Raw genomic sequence first — 22,842 nt, 5'->3', positions numbered from 1 at the left:
ACGTGATGACTTCATCGAAGTAAGGGACGCATTCAGTAGTAGAGATTGGGTTTGGGAGTATTGAAACGTGATATAGCCTACAAAATAATAATAATAATAATACATATGATTTATAAGGCGCCAAATCCACTTGATAGTCAAATGCTCAAGGCGCAGTGGCGCTTCACTTCAGCAAAATCGTTGAGCAATTCAGAAATTCCCTACGTCCTTTTCAATGAACTAGCACCTTACTATGCTAGAACCGACAGTGCTGATTATCCTGTATTAAAAACAGATCTGTTACTTAAGCTAATCCATGAGATGAATACACATAGGGTTACGGATGAAGGAATGAGGAAAGCCCCAGCAGGGTGCTACATGTATACACGTTTCCTCAAGAGTAAGTCAAGGAGTTCTATTTCGCTAGATCGCGCGCTATGTCTGCCAATATTGATACTCCTAAATGTACATGTACTATGAGCAATATACCCGTTGCACACGAGATACCATTTGCTGACGTAGTGACGTAGAACTGCGTCAGCGATTGGCGCTTTCTTTGGCGCAACATGTGACTGTACAAGGCAGTAATGAATGCAAAATTAATACTAGAAGAAACAAACCCTGCGTAGCATTATTGGCGCATGGGATAATTGCCTTCACAGACTTGATTAGCGCAAGAAATAACGCAATCAAAGTGACGTCACGTAAGCAACGGTCAGTCCGGGAATATGTGAGAAACTTATGGGATCAATTTCTTCAAATACAAAGTAAATTCTGCTTCAGGGGAACCACATGTTAATCTTATTAATCTCCTTTGAAGAAAAAAATGAAACGGAAGAGAAATAATGCAAGAACTTCATTACAATATTATTGCTCACACAGCGCAAGCGTACACTGGCGTGTTAATGAGCCAAAGCTCCGTGCTTTGTGCTTTGGTGAAATGGTATCCAAATTCCTTGGGCATGATGCTGTGAGGGCACAAAGAAAAACCTTGGTGTGAGAATACTGTCCTCGACGTAGCTTTGATGTGACAGTGATTGTCGCTGCGTCCCCGGCTTTGAATAAACTATAATTTACCAGAAAAGAGAAACATATCTGGCACGAAAGAAAAAGATATGGATCTCGTAGTTTGGCATATTTGGTTTTCCGGTCTTCCCGTGTTTACGGTATCATTATACACTTTGTGGTCGAGATGTGTTGAATATTTATCCCCTTCGTCACCACATGCCCGAGAAATAGTTAAATACATTTATTGTATTTAATTGTTTGTAGGCCTACATACATGTATGATGTCAGGGGAACATAAGACGATCAGCAGAATATGACCGGTAAACTCATAGCTCATTAACAGCAATCAGTTCTACAAAATATTCACCTATATCCCAGTCCCAGGGGGCATTCAAGGTATGACAATTAGGTTTTTAAAAGTTGCGACAAAAAAGGGCGACGGGCAGGTTGTATCCCACCCCCTCTTTTATCCGCCAATGTGCTTATCCATAATGACTCAGCAAGTGACATTCCCTATTTCATTGACAATGATTCCGAAAATAAAGATGAAATGTGTAAAGATTTAAGCAGCCATGCAACCGACCTTTGTCATTTGAAATCCGTCTTTACTATTGACATGCATGTCTAAACGATAGAACACCTCGTAAAGGCGCACTGTACTTTGCGAACCAAACTCGATCAACCTCATTACTGTTTTCATGTGTAGGTGATGACTCGGCACACAAAATTGTTGTTAATACAAACATATCCCTAGTCATGTTCAATTAACTGAATACTTCAAGTACTTGAACTTTCTATGAGTACAACTCTTTAATAGCTCCTGTGGTAACGTGCTAAAATTCTAGAGTCAACTTTTGAAGGACGTACACTTCGGTGATGATCTTTGATGCGTAAGTAAATATGTATGTAGAATTTAGCACGATAATAAATTACATTTTCATTGTGATTTTCATCAATATTTGATATCACTAAGGTCAATAATGACTTAACACTCAGTGCCCAAGTGTTTGATAAGAGGGGATCGATGTAGGGTATTGATGCCAAGTACTATAATAGGACCCTATTGGATTGACATATCAACATGGTAAAAAGGAGTTCTATATTACTTGCTAGTGGCATCATTGTGTGATTTGAAAATGTGTGATTTTAAAGGTGCACTATGACCACCATCAAGTAGTTGACTGATTGAAGTCACATCTTTTCCACAGCAGAGGCGGCCCTCCCGGGGGGCAGGGGGAGGGGGGCACAGTGCTCCCCCACTTTTTCAGATATCCCAAAAGTGCCCCTTTTTACAAAGGAAAATTGCCCCTTTTATTTTGTAAGAAGTGCCCCTTTTACATAGGGAAAGTGCCCCTTTTACTTTGACAAGTGCCCCTATTACATAGTAAAAGTGCCCCTTCCCCCTTTTCACCTCTGACGAGTGCCCTTTTTATTTTTGACACGTGCCCCTTTTCCTTCGACATGTTCCCATTTACCTTTGCAATAAGTGTCCATTTTCCATTCTCATAAATCTTGAAATTATCTTGAATAAGTGCCCTTTTTAATCTCTAGTAAGTGCCTCTTTTCAGGTACGAGAAGTGCCCCTTTTCACTTTTGATAACTGCCCCCTTCACCTCTGATAATTGCCCTATTCAAAACTGAGAGGTGCTCCTTTTAATTTGACACCTGCTCCTTGTTTCCTTTGTAAGAAGTGCCCCTTCTCCTTTAAATAACTACCCCCTTTTAAACTCGGATGAGCACACCTTCCATTTTAACATGTACCCCTTTTCTTTTCTAATAAGTGCCCCTTTTCCTTATGATAAGTGCCCCCATTAAAAAGAGAGAGCTCTTTTCCCCTCTCATAACTACCCCCTTTCCCTTTCTAATAAGTTCCCCTTCTCCTTATGATAAGTGCCCCCATTAAAAAGAAAGAGCTCCTTCCCCTTCTCATAACTGCCCCTTTTAAATATCTGAACGGTGCCCCCTTTTCATTCAACAAATGCACATTTTCTTTTATTATAAGTACCCCTTTTACATTTTCATAAGTACCCCTTTTCATATCAGGTCAGTGCCCCTTTTCACCTCTGATAATTCCCATTTTAATAATGATACGTGCCCCTTTTCCTTTCTAATAAGGGACCTATCCCCTTTTCACCTCTTATAAATGCCCCTATCAAAATCTGATGGGTGTCCTTTTCCGTCAACAAATGCCTATTTCCCATTTTCGTAAACGCCTCTTTTTCGTCACTGGTGAGTGCCTCTTTACAGGTGAAAAATGCCTCATTTTTTGACCTCTTATAATTATCCTGTGTACTTTGACACGTGCTCATTTTCTATTATAATAAGTGTCTTATCCATTTCGATAATTGTCCCCTTTTCATGTTATCATTAAACGTGCCCCTTATTTAAAGCGACTAAGAGCAATTTCCCCCCAAGTTCGCTCGCTGCACTCGCTCGCATTTAAAGATGATATAATTATGTTACTTATCAAAGGTCTTTTCAGTCTTCCGTTATGAGAATGTGCTTATAACCCCATCACGATTGGCTTTTTTCCTCTTTAAAAGATGTAATTTTTCGCACTGCGACCTCTCAGATCTTTAAAATTTTTCTCGCTCGCTTTGTTCGCTCGTAAATTCATATTCAGACATCACACCCAATTGTAAAGTATGATGCTTAAGCGATATCTTGTATGATTTATGAAGAGAAACAAATATTGAAATCATCTCTGATAATGTAATCACAATGTACATGTAGGGGTATATACCAATGTCTAAAAAATGGTATATTTTCCCTTTGAGATTTCCCACTGTAGGTGCCCTTTTTTCCAGAAAGTGCCCTTTTTTGTTGGTGCCCCCCCCCCCCCCCACTTTGGAAGTCGCTCGGCCGCCCACAGCAGTGTATAAAATGTACGCAACTATCACCCATGCGTTTCAAAACCAGAGATAAGTTTCACTCTGACTTTTCACTTCCTTTATATTTCATGTTCGTTGACTAGAAAGTCTTAAATATACATTTGAGTTCTGGTCGCTATGGAAAAAAATCTCTGAAAGCGATTGGGAAAGGCTGATTGAGATGTGATGTGTATTATACATGTAGCGTGAGGTTTTAGAACCAGGAGCATGATAAGAAATTAATCCAGTCTTACCGGAAGTCGCCTTCACTGCGCACAAATTATGGAACTACTCACAATGTGACATGAACATTTGGTCAAAACTTTCTTACAGTTATTTCTAGTCGTATTTTAATGTGGGGGGGGGGGGGGCGGTTGAGGAACAATCCTTTTCATGGTTATTTTTTTCTAACCCAGCAGGAAAAAAATGAATGAGAAATTTCAAGAATTATTCCCACCTCTACCAGAACTCAACCTGCTCTTTAAATTTCTCTCTCCGGGAGTTCGATGACTTTTTTTTTATCACGTTGATTTTTAACACCTGATTACAGTCACAAAAGATATCGTTTTAACCAACTTTCGCAAACATAAAGGAAAGTAGCCCTTCTACGGATATTTAACCAAAACTGTTCATCCATTCTCTCGTATAAAAGAATCAGGCATGTGGAAAGTAAAGAGTAGTCGAGGGTAATGCTGTTGTAAAAATAAGGGTTTTTATTGACGGATCGTTTTAATTTGGTGCATGAAAGTACAGAGACCAAATCTTTGATTTGAGTTAAAAGTCATGCTCGTGGTCATTTATGGTGTTTGTGTATTTATCATTGGGTGATCCTATTCTGAGTATGATACTCGAGTTATGCAATGTATTCCAACGACATCATCTCGCCATCCCATCAAGATTCAAGATTCAAGATTTTATTGTCCATAATATAATACAGAAATTTGTTTTCCATTGGTGTAACATGTAATATGTAAAACATAAGATAAAACGGTGTCGTGTGCTGAAAGCCAGAAGGGCGTCAAGACTCTATAAAGAAAAAGTCTATAAGCAGGTACGATCCTCCGGCTTTCAGCACAAAACATGATAAGACAGTGACTTATGCATAGCAATAATTTTAAATACCATTCTGAATCACATCATGAATAAATTCAGGTATGAATATAAATCTCTTTCTCTCTTTCTTTATCTCTCTCTCTCTTTCTTTATCTCTCTCTCTCTCTCTTTCTTTATCTCTCTCTCTTTCTTTATCTCTCTCTCTTTCTTTATCTCTCTCTCTCTTTCTTTATCTCTCTCTCTCTCTCTCTTTCTCTTTCTCTCCTCTTTTTTCTTTTCTCTCAATATATTCTTCTTTAATTTGATTGTTTTCTTCTTCATTTTTAAGCTCTTTATAACCTGCTGTTGATATATAGATTGAAATTCTTCTTTAGACTGTTCTGCCGTACGTTCCCATATCTCTGTAATTATGTCGCTCATTGATGCGTTGTATCCGTCTGTCTGCTTGCTTCTCTCTCTCTCTCTCTCTCTCTCTCTCTCTCTCTCTCTCTATATATATATATATCTACCCCTCTCTCTCTCCCTCCCCCTCTCCCTTTCTATTTTATCATTCATCTCCCTATTGAACGATAATGAGATATTACTTGTTTGGAGAGTGTACAACATCCCGCAGAGATTTCATTCACATATTTGACAATTATTTAGGGATTAGTTTTATCCTGTTAAGTATTCAAAGGGCTTTTTATTAGAACGAAAACATTCTTTTGAACTGATTGTGCAATAACTAAATCAACTTCGTGAACTCTCATCTCCCTGGTGAAACGGTGTATGAACATAACGATGATTTCTCATTGATAATTTTACAATTATACGTGTGTAAAAAAGAAATGGGTTTGTGTCCTGTAATACTATCATGTATCCACACCTATGAAGGAATTTGAGTTCTCATTTTTAATATTTCGGGGTGTTTTTTAAATAACAAAACAAAATGACCGTTTGCGTTTACACTCACAATAACTTGTGTTTTCTGAAGTAGGCCTACATTTTAAAAAATCAATGCAGAAGCTTCAAATTCATTTTAAGCGGCTTCTGCAGATATTTAGAGATTAAAAGTGAGAATATTCGGTATTTTGACATTCTGTCTCCCTCGATTTGTCTAACACGGCATGAGGTTTGAAGTCACGTCCTCTAGGCAATCGACATACGATTGCATTCCTTACGCAAGCAATGAATATCTACCCCTCGGGTAAATATGACACTAAAATATACCGATTTGGTGTCGTGTGTCATCTTTGAACACTTACATCAAAACAGACGGGTGGGGCTGCATGCTTTTCTACATGTAGCTCAAGTTTATCTGTAGTCCCACGAGGCAGGTGTGTTGTTGGTTTTGTGCAACATGACTCGGCGATGGTATTTCTTTGAAATAACCCGACATATTTGCCACTTTCCTACAGCCAACGGCTCTTTCTCTCTCCCTCTCTCTCTCTCTCTCTCTCTCACACCCATGCTCTCTTTCTCGCATCTTTTTATCCTCATCCCTCTCCCTTCTTATCGGTATGTGTAAAGAGCTACGTTATGTAGCCAAAGTGATCAAGGAGTTTTTTATCATTACCCTGTCTAGTGGAGTTATTTATACTGGCGCAAGGTGTTTGCACCTTGTAGATTCATCACTTCCTGATGTGAAACATTTCATATTTTTAAACTTGTACATAATTTTACACACTACTATACCTATACTAGACTGCACAATACCTCTTCGTACATTATCATCATAATATTAATCGTAGACAAATCACAGAGTCAATGCCCTTAAATCATAGCTTTTCATTAACATGATTGTGGGAAAGAGATGCAGAATGAATGTATGTAGAAACATGGACCTTCGTAGGTCGATGGTACAAACCAGAAGCACCGAACATGGTGACTGTCAGGAGTCACTGATTCAGAAGTACCGGAAATGGTGTCAGGAGTGGGATTTCGAATTAACCGGTTTAACCTGCGCACGCGGCGTCTCCTTTAACTCTGCATCATTGTCCATCTTGCATGCATTTAAAGATGTCTTTGGTCCTCTAGGGTAACAGCTCATGTTGACTCTCATGTAACCCATTCCTAACATTCGATTATGGATGGATCTAGATACCACAGGGCCCACTCAGTCTGCGCAATGGGTACCCTGGGGCTTTGCCTATTTGTTCAACCTAGATCTAGACTTGGTAACTATGTTGTAGATGAATTAATGTGATGTGACAAGGATTTACCATTCAGAGGGGGTAGTGAATGGGTTCAGAAATAGAAATATCACCTATGTCTCCTTGGTACTATAGTCCATTCTCTCTGTTATGCACATTTTGAGGTATTAAACCACATTCTAATTGAGCCCTTATTATGTTCTCTCTACCCCTCCCTCTCTCAAACACACACCCATACATTCCCACACCACTCCCAAATACACACACACTCTATCTCTATCTCTCTATCTCCTTCCCTCTTTTCTTTCTTACCTTCATCATTCTCTCTGTACATTTGACATACTTTTTTCCTCCCTGTAGCTCTCTTCCTTGAATCCATTATCATCATTTTTTATCACATCAACGACCCCCCCCCCCCCATCCCCCCAAAATAGACGTTATTTCAAGACGATTTTAGCGCACTTTCACGAGTTTTTATATGATTGTGTGCATAATATGAAATGTGGCGTCATTAATAATATTGAATATTCGCTATATTTGACGCATAACGCGTGCCATCCTCCTCCTCCCCATCTCCAGCCCCTTCGTGTTATCGCCAACACCGTCTCTGTAACTATGACAACGCATCACTTCCATCACCATCATTTATTCATCGATTCACACTGCATGTGCGATGAATATCATGATGATTACCCTTCAAATGATTCAGCTCTAGTGAATTTAAATCAATTTCCTGTTATATCCACGGATTGTCTGATTTTCATTGTAAAGACAACACTATCTTTATATTTTGAAATCTGAAATAGTTTATATTTGATGCCAGACAGGTGTAAATTAGAATCATGATTTTTTTTTTGTCATGACTTTTGTCAAAATTTAATAGATTCATTTAAACAGTTAGCATGCGTAAATATATTCTGCAGAAGTCTTCAAGGACAGTGCTAGACTAATATGTAGTTTTTAAAGGCAATCGTTTCATCAAATCCTGGAGTACTTACTAACCTCATGAACGTCAATTCTGCCCGACGTGGCGTTACCTACCCTGGAATGTCTTTATCTCAGTGGTAGCAGGTCTATGGTAGATACAGCTCCCGTCTTGATATACGATCCTTTCATTAGGTTGGTAACGAATATTGACTTTTTACTTGTAATTACTTTTCAAACAAACACAAGAGGGGGAGGATCCTTGTCAGCCTTGTGTATATCATGTTGACTGATTCCAGTGTAAACACGGACGTATGTTTACTAGAACTTGAGAGATGTAGGTATAAGACAGATCGATTTAACAGTTTTTGTTTAATTTTCATTTATTTGACAGATTGCTGGTTGTTCATCGCAGTGTCCTACATTTTCTCTGGCAGCCTCAAGACTGAAAGGAAATAGGACACACTGTCTGGAACGTTGATTTGCTGTTTCAAGCAAAAGACATTTTAAGGTGAGTACAGATCAGAATTACCCAATAATTGTAACAATTCAAATTTGAGATATCTCGACAAATCATTTATTTATGAATGTTTCAGAGTTGTAGCAGAGTGATATTCTATATTTGTTCACTCACATACCCTGATTTGTTGCATGTTATTTGAAAACCTTTGGTGATCTACCCAAATCCGTGAATGCTGTTATTTGAAGGTACGAGGCTCGTTCACCCGCGGTAGGTCCATGGTTCATCAGCAATGAAGGTCCTTTTACACCCATTTCAGCTTGGATCTTTCGGCGTTCCCAAGATGAGTGGCATAGCGTAAGATCAGACATTCAGGGACCTGACGTCGGAGGGGGGGGGGGGGGGGGGGTTATTCGATGAATAAAACGAATGACATTAACGAGTTCATCATTAGGGGGAGGGTGTGAGAGGGGTTCAACCATATTATTTTCTTGTCCTTTCTCCCTCTCCCTTGCATTTTGTTTCTTGTTCCAATTCTTTCCCCTCGTTGAGTCGTTTGTCATTATTCGACGGAGAGAGGACTCGGTGCCCCTGTATGTAAACCAAAACCACTTAGGGGTATCAATGAATACAAAGAAGATGTTATGGTCATGATTAATCAAAGTTCACTGGTTTTCTGCGAAACTATTTTCCATTCCGGAATGTTTCTCCAATCTCATTGAGCATGTTAATATCAAACAAACATAGTTCATAGTTCAGATGTTTTTCTATTTGAGCTTTACATCATCAATTTTAAGGTATTTAAAATTCTGTATTTATATATCACTCACCACGTTTCTATTTACTTCATTTAATCATTCAGAAATTGGTGTGTATACTAAAACCGATGATATTTGCTATTTTACAACGTGTTTACTGACTTTTCAAGTGCCTTGTATCGTCAGTTTCACGTGAGGCTACTGTTTAAGATGTGGTTGTCTGGATTTTTGAAAAAGGATTCTAATCTATTGAATGTGATTGAAAGAAAAATATAAGGATTACAACACCCTATATCCCTTAAGAACAGATTATTGTCTGCTCATTTTATACTTTATCTATTTTAGGTCCTTCACATTTCGCAAAACTGACAACCATGCGTTTAATTGTTTTTCTCAACTTCCGTTGTATTGATAATCTCTTTAACCTCCTTGACTAAATTCACACAAACACAAAGCCGATTGTATTGACATTTAGCTTTATAAATAGTATATTTCAACCTTCTTTTGTCATGCTTGTGAAACAAAGTATCAGGAATTCTACTTTTTAGGGAAGTTGTTATGGATTGAAAATAACGTCGAGCAGGTCCTTTCTGTGTGCTTATCAATGGCCCGTGAATGAATGTGTCTCGGTTGATCACATGATCTGTCACTGTCCATGACCGAAAACGAGAGAGTAATTGGAAGTTAAAGGTTAAAATGATAGCTTTCATCCCATGCACTTTAGCAATGATTTAGTTTATTTTGCTCGGTGATTAGTTTGTTTGGTTTCGCTTCCGATTGTCACCTCCTATTTATTTTGTCTGCCTACTTTTATCACCCTCCTTTTCTACTCATCCCTTTTGTTTTTCTTTTCTATCTTCTCTTTCTCCTCCTCCTCCTCCTTTTTTTCTCCTCACCTTCCACTGCTCTCTCGCACTGTTTATCCATCTCTGAACACAACAAAAAACGGAAAGTTCAAGAGAGACAATCAATTTCTTATGAGACATATTCCCATTCCACTGCCGTATTCACGATTAAACCGTATAATATGGTTGAAACTATACTGAATATGAGGGGTGACGTGTGACCCCCATAAGGCCTAAATTACTATAACGTTTAACTTTAAGACATTTATGTTTTTTAGTCATTCAACTACATCGAGTTATTAGAGTGCAATTTCATCAATTCCAGTTTTACTCTTTCAAATGTGTTTCGAAATGACTCTTAATAAACCTCCTAATGAACTGTTCTTGAACCGTTAACTCATTCGGCGGTTAAATAGCGGCAATTTAGATTTAATTGCACCAAGTCTAGATGGATACAGTTCCGTGGTAATTACAATATCACACAATCCTGTAGTGTCACGTCCAGGTTACTTAGTGCTAATTAAAACGAAGTCTGAATGTCAATATCATTATGTAAACGAGTGCTCAGCACTATTAGCAAACCAAACGTAATTAGTGTGGTATATTCATTACCTTGTTATGGATATAATATTTGACACTCTGCATCAGATGAGATGGGTGTGATGGGGTATACAGGATAAGTGATTATGGAACGAAGGAATGAAAGACAATTATTAAGAAGAAGTAATGAAATGGAGGAGGAGGGGTAGAAGATGGATGATGACGGTAACGACAATGATGATAATAGAGAAAAAGAAACAAATAATGAATTAAATTGATTTAAATTACATGTAATTTAGTTTAATTTAATTTCATCTATTTCAACTGGTTTTAAACTAAATCAAAATTTGTGAAATTAAACCACATTGAATTAGATAAAGTTAAAGTACTGTACTATAGTAGCCTTTAAAACTACATGAAATTATATTAAGTCATCCTTTCGAATTAAAATTCAGCTAATATTCATGTTTGTCTGAAATTTGTATTACCTTCGGTAAAGCAGGGAGAGAGAAATCGAAAGTTTTTACAGCCTGGTAGGGGTGATACGTGTATTCAATACCATTAGAGAAATAGAATGATAAGTATGAGATGAGAGCATTCATTTCCCTTCATATTAAACCCTCCATATAGCATGTGAGATATAGATTGAATTCCCTCAAATGGAATGCATCAATCAATTGGGCATTCCTTTACAACTCTGAATGATATGATGGCGTAGCGTCGGTCCAGTCAGGGGCACTCGCATGGTGGTGGGGGGGGGCACTGGTCACATTTCGTGAATGAAATGCGAGTCAACAAGGAGGTGGTGCTGGATGTAGCATATCGTTTTCCTTTCTCGTCATTTCCATCTTCCTCTGTCTTCGATTTGTTTATTTTCCCAATCCCTCTTTTTCTTTTAGGCCTATTTATTTATTTAAAACGAAATTCGCTTAGCGGCCGGCACACGCCCCCATGCAGTAGCTGCGCAATCGCACGTAGCCTTCATTCATACAAGACATACATTGTGTCACTCTGCCACCGTCCTCCCTTCAAAAACCACATTCATTCTCAGCTACCAGATGGGATATACGCTCACTAGGTTTGATCTAATCTCTCTTTATTGCACTTCAATCAAAATTACTGCACCATTCAAACTATGTATTTTGTTCGTTTCAATACTGTATAGGTGTGCATAACTTAGGATGGTTGAGAAAGGTTTATGAACTTTCCACTCCAGTAGAAAAATCGTTTGAGCCCCTGTTTAGAACGTCTCATAAAGAAATGCTCACAAGTATCACTTTCAGAAATAGGAAAATGAATATAAAAACGAATAAAATGTGTTATAACCAGATAAACAGTGATTTTCAAAACGAGTTTATTTCAACATTATTATTAGTAATGCCTGTTGCACTCGAATTTCACAAGAGGGGTCATGTCACTGGTCATTGCAGTTTTACCATCTCCTATTATACTCGAGCCTTTTCAGGCAATTAGCGCATACGCTGGTAAAGCAAATCATTGTTTAGTCTCTTCATCTCACAAGTGCATTGGCGCAACGACAGTCACTGACGCAGTTCTGCGTCAGACAAATGACGCCTCGTGTGTCGTTCTAGGACACCTACCTCCTGGGCATCCACCCCCGGATAACCACCCCCAGTCAACTATCCCCCGGGACAACTACCCCCGGACAACTACCCCCAGATAACTACCCCCTACGACAACCATCCTCTAGGACACCTACCCCACGGACCACTATCCTAGGGGGTAGTTGTCCGGGTGGTAGTTGTCCGGGGGTAGTCATCCTAGAGGGTGGTTGCCCAGGGGGTAGTTGTCCTAGGGGGTAGCTGTCCTAGGGGTAGTTGACTTGGGGTGGTTATCCGGTGGTGGATGTCCAGGGGGTAGGTGTCCGGATACGCACGTGTGCAACGGGTACTATAAATAAAATGTCACTTTCATAGTGTATGTAATGCTTGTGATAGGTCATGACTTACAGCTGAATGTGTAAAAGGTGATCATGGAAAGCATAGGAGAGGGGAAGATTAAAGATAAACTCCAGTTCTGGTAATGCGATTGCATTGTGAAAGAAAAGGTGTGGAATGGATCAGAAACAGTTGATCATGTAGCATGCAAGTATTGGTGTGCACTGCAAGGTTCTGGAGTCATCAAAATCATAATAAATTTGGCCGAGTCTTGGTAAAGTAACAAGCACTGTACACAGAAAGATGTATATGGGACAACACACATGGTGTCGGGGCTAGTACTACCTTGATGTCCTTGTCTTTCTATGCTCATTACTCAGCCAGTATACATTTTGTTCCAAAATTGTTTGGCACATGTCATTTATTTGTAATATTGAACATTCAGTGTAAGTTTCGTTTGATTCTGTGAGAACTAATTTTTTTTTTTTTTACCAGAACTGGAGTTTATCTTTAAATGGGGATCGCCTGTTAATGGCATTATGTGTTCACAGATTCTGAATAATGAATAACAATCGTTTTTAGTTACCTGCTTTCTTCCCTCAAACAACACATCACTGTAACTGTATTCTCAATCAAGGCGAGTTACGTAACGGTGTTGTCCGTTAACAGATATCTATATGCTAATTTATATCGAACAAAATAGTGTCGCTCTGAGTATAACATTATTTAGCCTTGATTGAGAATACAATTAGTTACACTACCTAGAAGAAGGCTATAAATCGTATTTGAGTTAAAACACCGACAACTAGTTATGAGAGCTATTTTCTCAAAATCGAATTAGTGTTTATTGGCGATGGGTTTATTACTGACTTCGTTTTCACGGAATACAAACAATCGTGTTTTATAAAGTCGTAAAATTCAAACTGAATGTAGTATTTAATTCTATTTGTTTGTCTCTTCGCATCCCTGTTTACCCAGCAATAACCATTTAGCGCCCACGCTGTGTGTACGCTTAAGTAAAGGCATGGGAAAATCTGAAAAAATGATTGCATTTATTATTTTAAAAAATTGAATAGTAATGGCAATTCCTGTGTGATACCATTAACAAAGACTGGATTTAGAAAGTCCATAGATGCAAAGTTCAATGGGTCACACAATGAGATGGATGAGAGATTTTTAATGCGAAGGATTGCACGCTCTTTAGATTTATTGTTATTTGTTTATGATTTAAAGAATGTAGATATTCAACCAGAAAAATGGTGTGCCTCGCAGCTGTACATGTAAATGCATGATTTAGAAGAACCTGCTTAAAATGTTGAAGGGAGAAAAATAGTTTTGTTGATAACACAAAAGTGACGATTCCCATCGAGTTCTTATCACTAACTCTTTAACTTGTACTTGTTATTACTATACTGTAGACACATGTCGTACTGTTTTCACCGATATACCAGAAAGTCGAGAACTTTGGTATGATAAATAACAGGATGAGAACTTGTGAATACCGTTGCTTTTTGTAATTGAAGATGTTAATCGAAGTAGAAGAACCCTACCCAATAAATGACGTTATATACCATTACATCATATTATTTCCGTGTATATACATATTAATTTTGTGAGAGACTTCTTAATAGTTTATCTAAAACTTACCCAATCACTGCTATTTCAATATTAATGTTGGCGGTCTGTGAGTATCAGATCTAGGGGTGCGTGTGTGTGTGTGTATTGTGTTTTGTTTTGTTTTGTTTTTTTTTTTTTTTGGGGGGGGTGCACAATTGGGTCCCTGTTTTAAATCGAATTGGCATGCCTTCAGTACATAGCAACACACCCTGCCCCCCCCCCTTTTGTGTCTCGTTTTGGAATTGTGCCCCTCCCCATTTTTACAAACTTGAATCTGCCTCTAATTCTTGTAACCCATTCCCTTTTTTATTCTTGAAATTTCCACTTCATCCCCATTAAAAGTCCTTTCCCTTTAACATGTATTAGGAGTAACCCGTCAGCTGGATGGATGTACGCATCTCAGACGCAGTTCCGAATCTCTCTCATCACTTCACATGACTTAGGAAAGGATCCAAATTAGATGATAGGGAGGGAGGGTGGGAGGGGAGGATGGTAGGGGAGCACTTAGTCGAATCATTATGCGACTTGCTTCTCATGGATGTGCAACTTATACAAAAACCTGTACATGGGCGATAGCCGTCTTTATGAACTGTTTTAGTCTTCTTTTTAAGGGGGGGGGGGCCTTGGATTTTTTCTAGCTTATATGAAATTCATGAAAATGTATGTTCTTAATCAATAAAATCTTATGTAGTACAGATGGTCTTGACAACTCCATAAAAAATATCGTTGAGCAAATCTATATAAAGTTAGACACGGAGAGAGAGATTGAAATTAGGAAAGAGAAAGAAAGAGAGAGAGAGAGAGAGGGGGGGGGGGGAAGAAGAAGAGAAATATATCTGATTTTAAAGGGTTTCAAAGGACAGTTGACAAACAACAAACATGTCAAAATAGAACGGGTGACGTGCTTCCAAAGAAATTAATAAGAAGCCATAGATACAATATTAGGTGTAAGTCTACAATCAAACACAAAGAATGTTCTACATTGCTAAACACATTGCAATCAATGCCAATCGGTAATGCTAAAACTCCTCCTCCCGCAATCAAAAATTATCCCGAATGCTCTTATGATCACTCGTCTTCTGCATAATTCATAATCTCTCATGAAGAGCTTGGCCTTCGGGTCATCTGTGACGTCATTCGAAGGCTATAACTCGGCGTATAAGTTATCACTAAAAGATAATTTATTAGATACCTCTCTGTGCTGATTACCTTCAGACTGGAAAGTGTTTGCCTCAACAACCCGACAAATAACCCCCTTGAAGTCCCCCTCATATCAAAAATGTTTTTCGTTTATTATACAGAACTGTTTATTTAAAAAGACACGCTGTACTCAATGCCCGGGACTAATGTGAATGATTAATGTCGATGATGATTCGTTAATGTACCCCACCTATAGACAAAATGGATTTTCATGATATTTTATCGCTCTAACAAAAAGATTTATCTTGATTTACAATGTACCTCTCATTCAGAAGCTCGTTTGTACGCTAAAGGGGGGGGGGGGGGGAATACCGGCACTTTATAGATAATTTATTAGAACCTCTTTGAATGTGCTGATTACCTTCAAGCTGAAAAGTGTTTGCATCAATAACCCGAAAATTTTCCTGAAGTCCAGGTCAGAAATGTTTTTTTCGTTCTGTTATTATACAAAACTGTTAATTTGACAAGACACACTGCTATGAACTTACGGGAATAATGTTAATGATTAATGATGATGATGATTCGTAACTGTACCCTACCTAAAGGCAAAATGGATTTCATGATATTTATCGCTCTACCAAGATGACTTATCTTGATTTACAATGTACCTATCACTGAGAAGCTCGTTTGTACGATGTGGGGTGAAAATGTCCTCTGATTTCAAAATTCCAGCGCCACATGTTTCAACTAATGCTTTCTATATGCTCTTAAAACATTTCCCTCTTTAAGATTGTAGTTTCTATGTAGTATCAAGAGTTTAAAATGTTCACCTCTTTTTTGTTCAACTTAAAGATAAACTTGAGTTCTGGTAATGCGATTGCATTGTGAAAGAAAAGGTGTGGAATGGATCAGAAAAGTTGATCATATAGCATGTAAGTAATGGTGTGCAATGCAAGGTTCTGGAGTCATCAAAATCATCATTAATTTGGCAGAGTCTTGGTAAAGTAACAATCACTTACACAGAAAGATGTATATGGGACAACACACATGGTGTCGGGGCTAGTACTTCCCTGATTTCCTTATCTTTCTATGCTCATTACTCAGCCAGTATACATTTTCTTCCAAAATTGTTTGGCACATGACATTTTTGTAATTGTTTGTAATCTTGAACATTCAGTGTAAGTTTTGTTAGATTCTGTGAGAATTCGTTTTCTTTTTTTACCAGAACTCAAGTTTATCTTTAAAATGGTATGTGCCTGAGTATTGAAGGTTTCTTTGCTCTTCGTACAGTCGTATCTTTTAATAGTACATAGTAAGAACAAACCCATTTTATCAGGTCTTTCAAGATAAACTTATCACTTAATGGTTCTTGGTAAGCAATGCACTTTTAGGGTTTACCTTCCTAATGATAAGACTCATTCTGGCTTCGTCATCAAGAACTCTGAAGGTTAGAGGTGTTGCGAAGAAAGCAATCAATCAAACTGATACAAATAAAGTTTATGATTCCTCTATTACAGTTCACTTGAATGTTCAGATCAGGGATTTTTCCCCGACATCTTTTCCTACATGATTAACAAAATAAAATATATATAGACAGTTATTTTCCCGTCTCGATATTCCAATAATTTCTATTCTCTAAGTGGAGCCACCCCCCCCCCCCCGAACCCGATTTATGCTCGTTCCCATTATCACATTATTACATTATCACTTTCACTGAATGGATACGCGTCTTATATGATTTAAAAAAAGGTGCGGGGTGGTCGAAGGAAACGCGGATTTTTTGTTTACATTTGTCATAAAGAGTTTTTGTTGGTTTGAATTTATAAAAGATATCTCAATCGATTGATCGATCCACCAATTTATTTCAGTAAATGATTGCGTACATTACATATTACATATTATTGCGTTGTTGGTAGAGGTATTTCTGTATGTACACCATCGAAACTGGTGTTCATCTTACAAACAGGTGCAAAGTAATAAAAGACACTGTCTAAAATCATTTTGTATCATCATGCTGGTGAGAAAAATGTTTCAGACATGACTCATTCATCATGATCATTGCCAATAACGCGTTGATTGATGGGTAGAATATGACCCCACGTGACCTTTATGTCACATGACTGCGTCTTACAATCCCTACTCGTTCTTGCCGAGTTAAATATCATGTCCTTTGACAATTGATTTTATTTCAATGATAAGCAAAATAAACCGAAACGCTTCTTTACAGGGATTGCTTTATTACTGTGTATAATGATTGTAAAATTCTGTATGTGCAGCTGAGGTAATTTAGACCAGTGATGCTTGCTTATACGACGCATTCGCTCCATGAAAACAGACGATGTTCTAGGCATCGTGTGTCTGGAACCGATTTCTTGTCTTACTACCTCACATTTAAATAATGTAGAATGAATTCTATTTCCATTCAATCAGAAATAAAGTAAATTTGCTCATTGCCGTCTCTCTTTCTTTCTCTCACTGCTTCCTATCATGATTTTGATATCTGGGGTGTATTTTGTTCAACATGTTGCAGTAATATTTGCACAATCAAGCATTGGCATCGCTCAACAAACGGTAGATGAAATCACATTTGAGGACATATTTATGAAGAGTCTACATTTATATTTGTACTGCGATAAGAGGATGTGAAACGAGATTTATTTAAAGGTGATGTTCATAAATTTAGTGCCGACGATATATGCTTTCCGAATAGCACCGACTATAATGTAGATTGATTTCTATTTTCCATTCAATCAGAAATAAAGTAAATTTGCTCATTGCCTTCTCTCCTTCTTTCACTCACTGCTTCCTATCATGATTTTGATATCTGGGGTGTATTTGTTCAACATGTTCCAGTAATATTTGCACAATCAAGCATTGGCATCGCTCAACAAACGGTAGATGAAATCACATTTGAGGACATATTTATGAAGAGTCTACATTTATATTTGTACTGCGATAGGAGGATGTAAAACGAGATTTATTAAAAGGTGATGTTCATAAATTAAGTGCCGACGATATATGCTTTCCGAATAGCACTGACTATTAGATTTGTCCAAAAACAGGATCGCAATTATGCATCAATTTTTTACAAGACATTTTCTGTCTTGGAATTACAGGCAGTAAGAGAATCAGCTGATGAGATATTTCACAGTCGAGCTTAAGGATTCAAAAGGCTTCGTCTTATTAAAATAATTCATAAATGGAAATACCTCGGCATAGAAGCGAATAAATAAAATCTCCTGCATGAAGCCACATGTGAATTGATGGTCACATGATAATTGACGAACACACATATCGTTGGACAAACTATAACTAAATAAATGAATAAATGATGAAGATTTATATGATTGAAATAACAAATAAGAAAAAGGAATTTGAGGTTAACTTTATGGGAAAAAAAGTTTTGTCGGGGCACATTTCCGTATCCAGCAGAATTGATGTGCTAATATTTGTTGTACTTTCAAGACTGAGGAAAAGCGACGTCGCTTTCAATCACAGTAATGAATTGTTCATAGTCGACGTTGACGAAAAAAATGTTTTTGTGTTAATAGGGCAGGGACATCCAATTTACCCAGTCAATTTCTTACTTTATTAGATGGGCGCGGAAGGTTTGTTATTTTTTATTGAAAATTTGCAGTGAAATGTTATGTTGCAAATACAAGTAATCGTTTGGGTTGTAGCAAATGACTGAAGCCCTGATCATTAAATGTTCATTGAATTGAAATTGAGGGTAATATTACATCGTAGAATTGAGTGATTGTAGTAATAGGACCCTAACGAAATGCTAAAATATAAACGAGGTATGTTCCCGAATATCGGAAACCGCGCATTCTGCAAAGGGTAAGGGGACAATTCAGGAACAAAATACTTTTTTTCATGGTGTCTTTGGGGTCTAAATTTAGCGGTAAGTTCACAAAATTAGGGGGCAATGTTTTTTGCGTGTATACAGCTGGCACATTCATTGGGTTTTCACAGCTAGCACGCCTGAAATCCGAAACTGTCTACAGATCAACTCTCATTGCCCCCTCCCTCCCGAGGGGTGGGGAGATTGTAAAGATTGGTCAAGATTGTAACGAATGGGATAAACATTAATCTGTGGAAAGAATGTAGTCGTATTTTGACACGTGTGAGGCAAAATGAATGTTTGGGCAAAACCCAATCATGATACCTATTCTGGATAGAGTGTTTGGAATGTTTCTCTATTTGGATCTATTCTGCGTCAGACCCTATGGGATTGTCAACATTCTGAAGGGCCTCTCGTTCTATAGTCATGTTTAGGTAACGATTTAAATTGTTGCTTTAGCGATCCTGGTGGGTGTGTAATCCTTTTCGTTTCATGTAACAGAGGAGCAGAAAGGTTTTCTTCTTTTTATGTACACATCGCGCCATGCTACATGTGTGCATGCGATACAAAGTTTACTTTTCGTTGCCAACTGTCTCGACTTAAATCAAATGTATATATTACCAAGTACATAAAGTAAACCATTATAGCCAAGAATTCCCTTTCTGCATCTATCCGGCAAAGATTCGAACGCTGCTCTCCAATGGCGTAGCCAAAAGACAGGGAGGGGCGCGTTGACCCCAAATCATTTGCACGTTAAGTGCCATTACTAACGACTGTGAAAAATGCCAATGAATTAGATAAGATAACAGTTTATAATAATGTAATTCTTTCTCCCTCCCCCTCTCCACACTGCCCCTCTCTCTCTCTCTCTCTCTCTCTCTCTCTCTCTCTCTCTCTCTCTCTCTCTCTCTATCTATCTGTCTCTCTATGGGCGTGTTTATGCTTCACTTTTTCTGGCCAGAATCAGGCATCTGTTACGCGTTTAGTTTAAAACACGGTTGCGTCCATGCTCACTTTTGTAGGATCACCGAAAAACGGCGATCACGATCGCCGATCGTAAACTCACAAAAAGATGCGTTTACAATTTGTAAACGCGTTTAAATGGGATCAACGCACTGACCTCTAGTGGGTATACGTAGCATGCACAGTGAAGGTTTGCGAATCCAGCTGGAAGACTAATTAAGGCCACACACGGAGAATTGCCTGGAGGAGCCAAAGAAGTGAGCATGAACAGTACACCGTGGAACTGCGATTACGATGAGCGTTTACGATGAGCGTTACAAATCGCTCATTCTACCTTCAAAATTTAAGCATAAACGCAGCCTATATCACTCTCCCTCCCTCCCTCTCCCCCCTCTCTCCCTCTCCCTCTTTATCTCTCTCTCATTTCCCCTACCCTTTCCTACCTACCTATTGAACTCGTCCAAATCTGTGGCTAAAACGTTCACGCTTATAATGATACTCTTTTTGAAGGGTGTAGGATCAACTAATCCAGATCAGAATGTTGACCCCCAAGGCAACCCATACAGGCATCCACATACCTCGCCTTGATATTACCATTAATCTATAGCGACAATCTATCAGGCGTCATGGGATTACCGACATAAGCATCAAGAAGAGTAGCAAAAAGTGACAGCTTAAGCTTATCTGCCATAGTTTACAGGAGGGATTAGAGCGCCCAGCAAGGTCACTGGACAGGTGGTTATCTCATCAACTCAGCTCTCAGTTAACATAAGAAAAAGAGGATCATGGGGGACCAATGGTCACCAATTAGACATTGTTTGTTATATAGAGGGCGCAAGTAGCTACAAGTAGTTCAGTGGGCCTTTAAATGAAACATTCATGCGTTTTTTTTTTGTATTCATAGGTATGATGGATTGCGGCTTATGACTGTCAATCGAAGCGTATATTTATAAGATTATCTGACCTTCAAATTAATGCGATACCAGTAACGATTATCCGACACCCCTTCCGAGGATCTGAAGAGGTCCGTTTTTAACATTTAAAGAGAGCATGATGGTCCCGTACTTTTTTCCTTCCATTATGGCGTAGCCCCTCGCCCCGCCCCGCCCCTATACCACAGTGCCTGATGATAAACATTAGTGACATGATACCTATCGCACAAAGTGTAGGATAAAATACGATCACAAACACTGTAACTTTAAATAGCATGAGTTTGTGCCACTTTTTAATGACAATTCTTATGAATTTCTCATTTCAGATATGGTTGTTCTGATGAGCATCGTCAGTGCGTGCCCCCTTCTGAAGACAATGCATGACTACTGATGACATCTATGTAATAATCTTTAGTGTGGTGGTTCAGGAATGCAGCACGAATGATAGATGGAATGAATTAATCTCTCTCAAATGTTGACAACGTTCGAATATTGTTTTCGACGTCACGTTCTTCAGAGAACCTGATAAATGTAAAAGGTCTCGTGGCAAATACACACTAATCATTCTAGCCTCGCTGCGGACTTTACACGGATGATTCGTTAATGGTTGGCGTGCAGATTTGGATGATGCTTCGATTGTTCCTCATGATGATTAATCAAATCGATTCAGTCGTCTCCTGCACATAATCATAGATCAACAACTATTATCGCATTGGTATTTCTCCGACGGATCATCGCGAAGATGGGGTATTAGGAGATTGGGCGACTTATGACGAGTATCTATGATCCTCCATCAGTCAAAATCTGCGAAAGGAATAGTCACGGTTTGATGATTATCCTTAAGGGATTTCAAGAAAATTTGTCGCCGTCTGCCTTCAGAAGAGTTAGAGTTTTGTTTGGATTATGTTCTGTGCCTTTTATACCTGTATTAACGGAAGTTATGAGTCATTGAGAATTAATCCCTATCAAAACAACCCGAGAGTGTCAAACCGAATTGGACAAACCTCTACAAGGAACGCAATACAAATTGTATGTTTGACAACTTTTCAATAAACTCAGCTCCTCGACAGAAGTACTTGTGTAGTCCTCTCTAGAGTAACTTTCGAAGGGAATAAGTGATCCCAGCTAACATTTATATCATATGTAGGTGACGAAAACGGTGAATGACACACACAGCCTGCAACTTACAACATTTTCGCAAAAAAGAATAATTTCATCATCGTCATTTGTAATTTTTGCTGGTTCTCGGAGTCGCCTGTGCCCCGTGGATATCAACAACACAAATCATCGCCGTGCTCTTTTGATCAACTCGTAAAATTTATGAGTGGCATACAAGCAAAACGTTGCTGATGATTTCGTGACAGACCTAGCAAGATTTTTTTATTTTTAACTTAAATTGAAGGTGTCTTCCACTTGGAGTCAGGGAATCTTTCCAACATGAGTGCTCCACAGATCTTAATCAACGGGTCCCTAGCCCAGACCGAGACCGTGCACCCCAAACTCCTCATGACACGGGACCTCGTGACGATCAAGGAGGATGAGGAGGTCGCCGGCCTCAACGAACTCAAGAAGATGACGACGCGGTTACGCCTTTCGACCAGGCGACCCTCCATCATGCAATGGAGGGAGAATCTAACGAACTTCCAACAGAACATGGCCTTGGTTAAGCAAGCTGGACTTGAAAGCGATGATAGCGGGGAAGATGAATGCGACGATGATGTCGATAGAAAATCGGACGACAGTGAGATTCTGACGGACGACCAGGAGAGGAGAAAGAAAGTCGACGACGCTATCACGTGGATTAGGCAAGAATTGGTTAGTATACTGATCTATTCATTTGTCATGTTTATTCGATAATGGCCGTTATCAAAGGCGTACA

At 38.6% G+C, this 22,842-nt stretch overlaps 1 protein-coding gene across 2 annotated transcripts in view; it reads left to right on the top strand.

Annotated features, from left to right (window-relative positions):
• The window catches only part of LOC105445896 (protein FAM167A-like), a 49,595-nt gene that overhangs the window by 16,234 nt on the left and 10,519 nt on the right, over positions 1–22,842 (top strand). For both annotated transcript variants that reach the window (XM_011682036.2, XM_030974037.1), the window contains exons 2-3: positions 8,361–8,477; positions 21,290–22,778. In XM_011682036.2, coding sequence (XP_011680338.2) covers positions 22,401–22,778 — 378 coding nt within the window. In that variant the 5' untranslated portion in view covers positions 8,361–8,477; positions 21,290–22,400. The remainder of the gene's footprint in view (positions 1–8,360; positions 8,478–21,289; positions 22,779–22,842) is intronic.

The sequence above is a fragment of the Strongylocentrotus purpuratus genome, unplaced genomic scaffold (assembly GCF_000002235.5).
Source record: "Strongylocentrotus purpuratus isolate Spur 01 unplaced genomic scaffold, Spur_5.0 spur5_scaffold_7, whole genome shotgun sequence".
NCBI classification, from domain to species: Eukaryota; Metazoa; Echinodermata; class Echinoidea; order Camarodonta; family Strongylocentrotidae; genus Strongylocentrotus; species Strongylocentrotus purpuratus.
The sequence above is the reverse complement of the archived record's forward strand: the minus strand, read 5'-3'. Positions and strand labels throughout refer to the sequence as shown.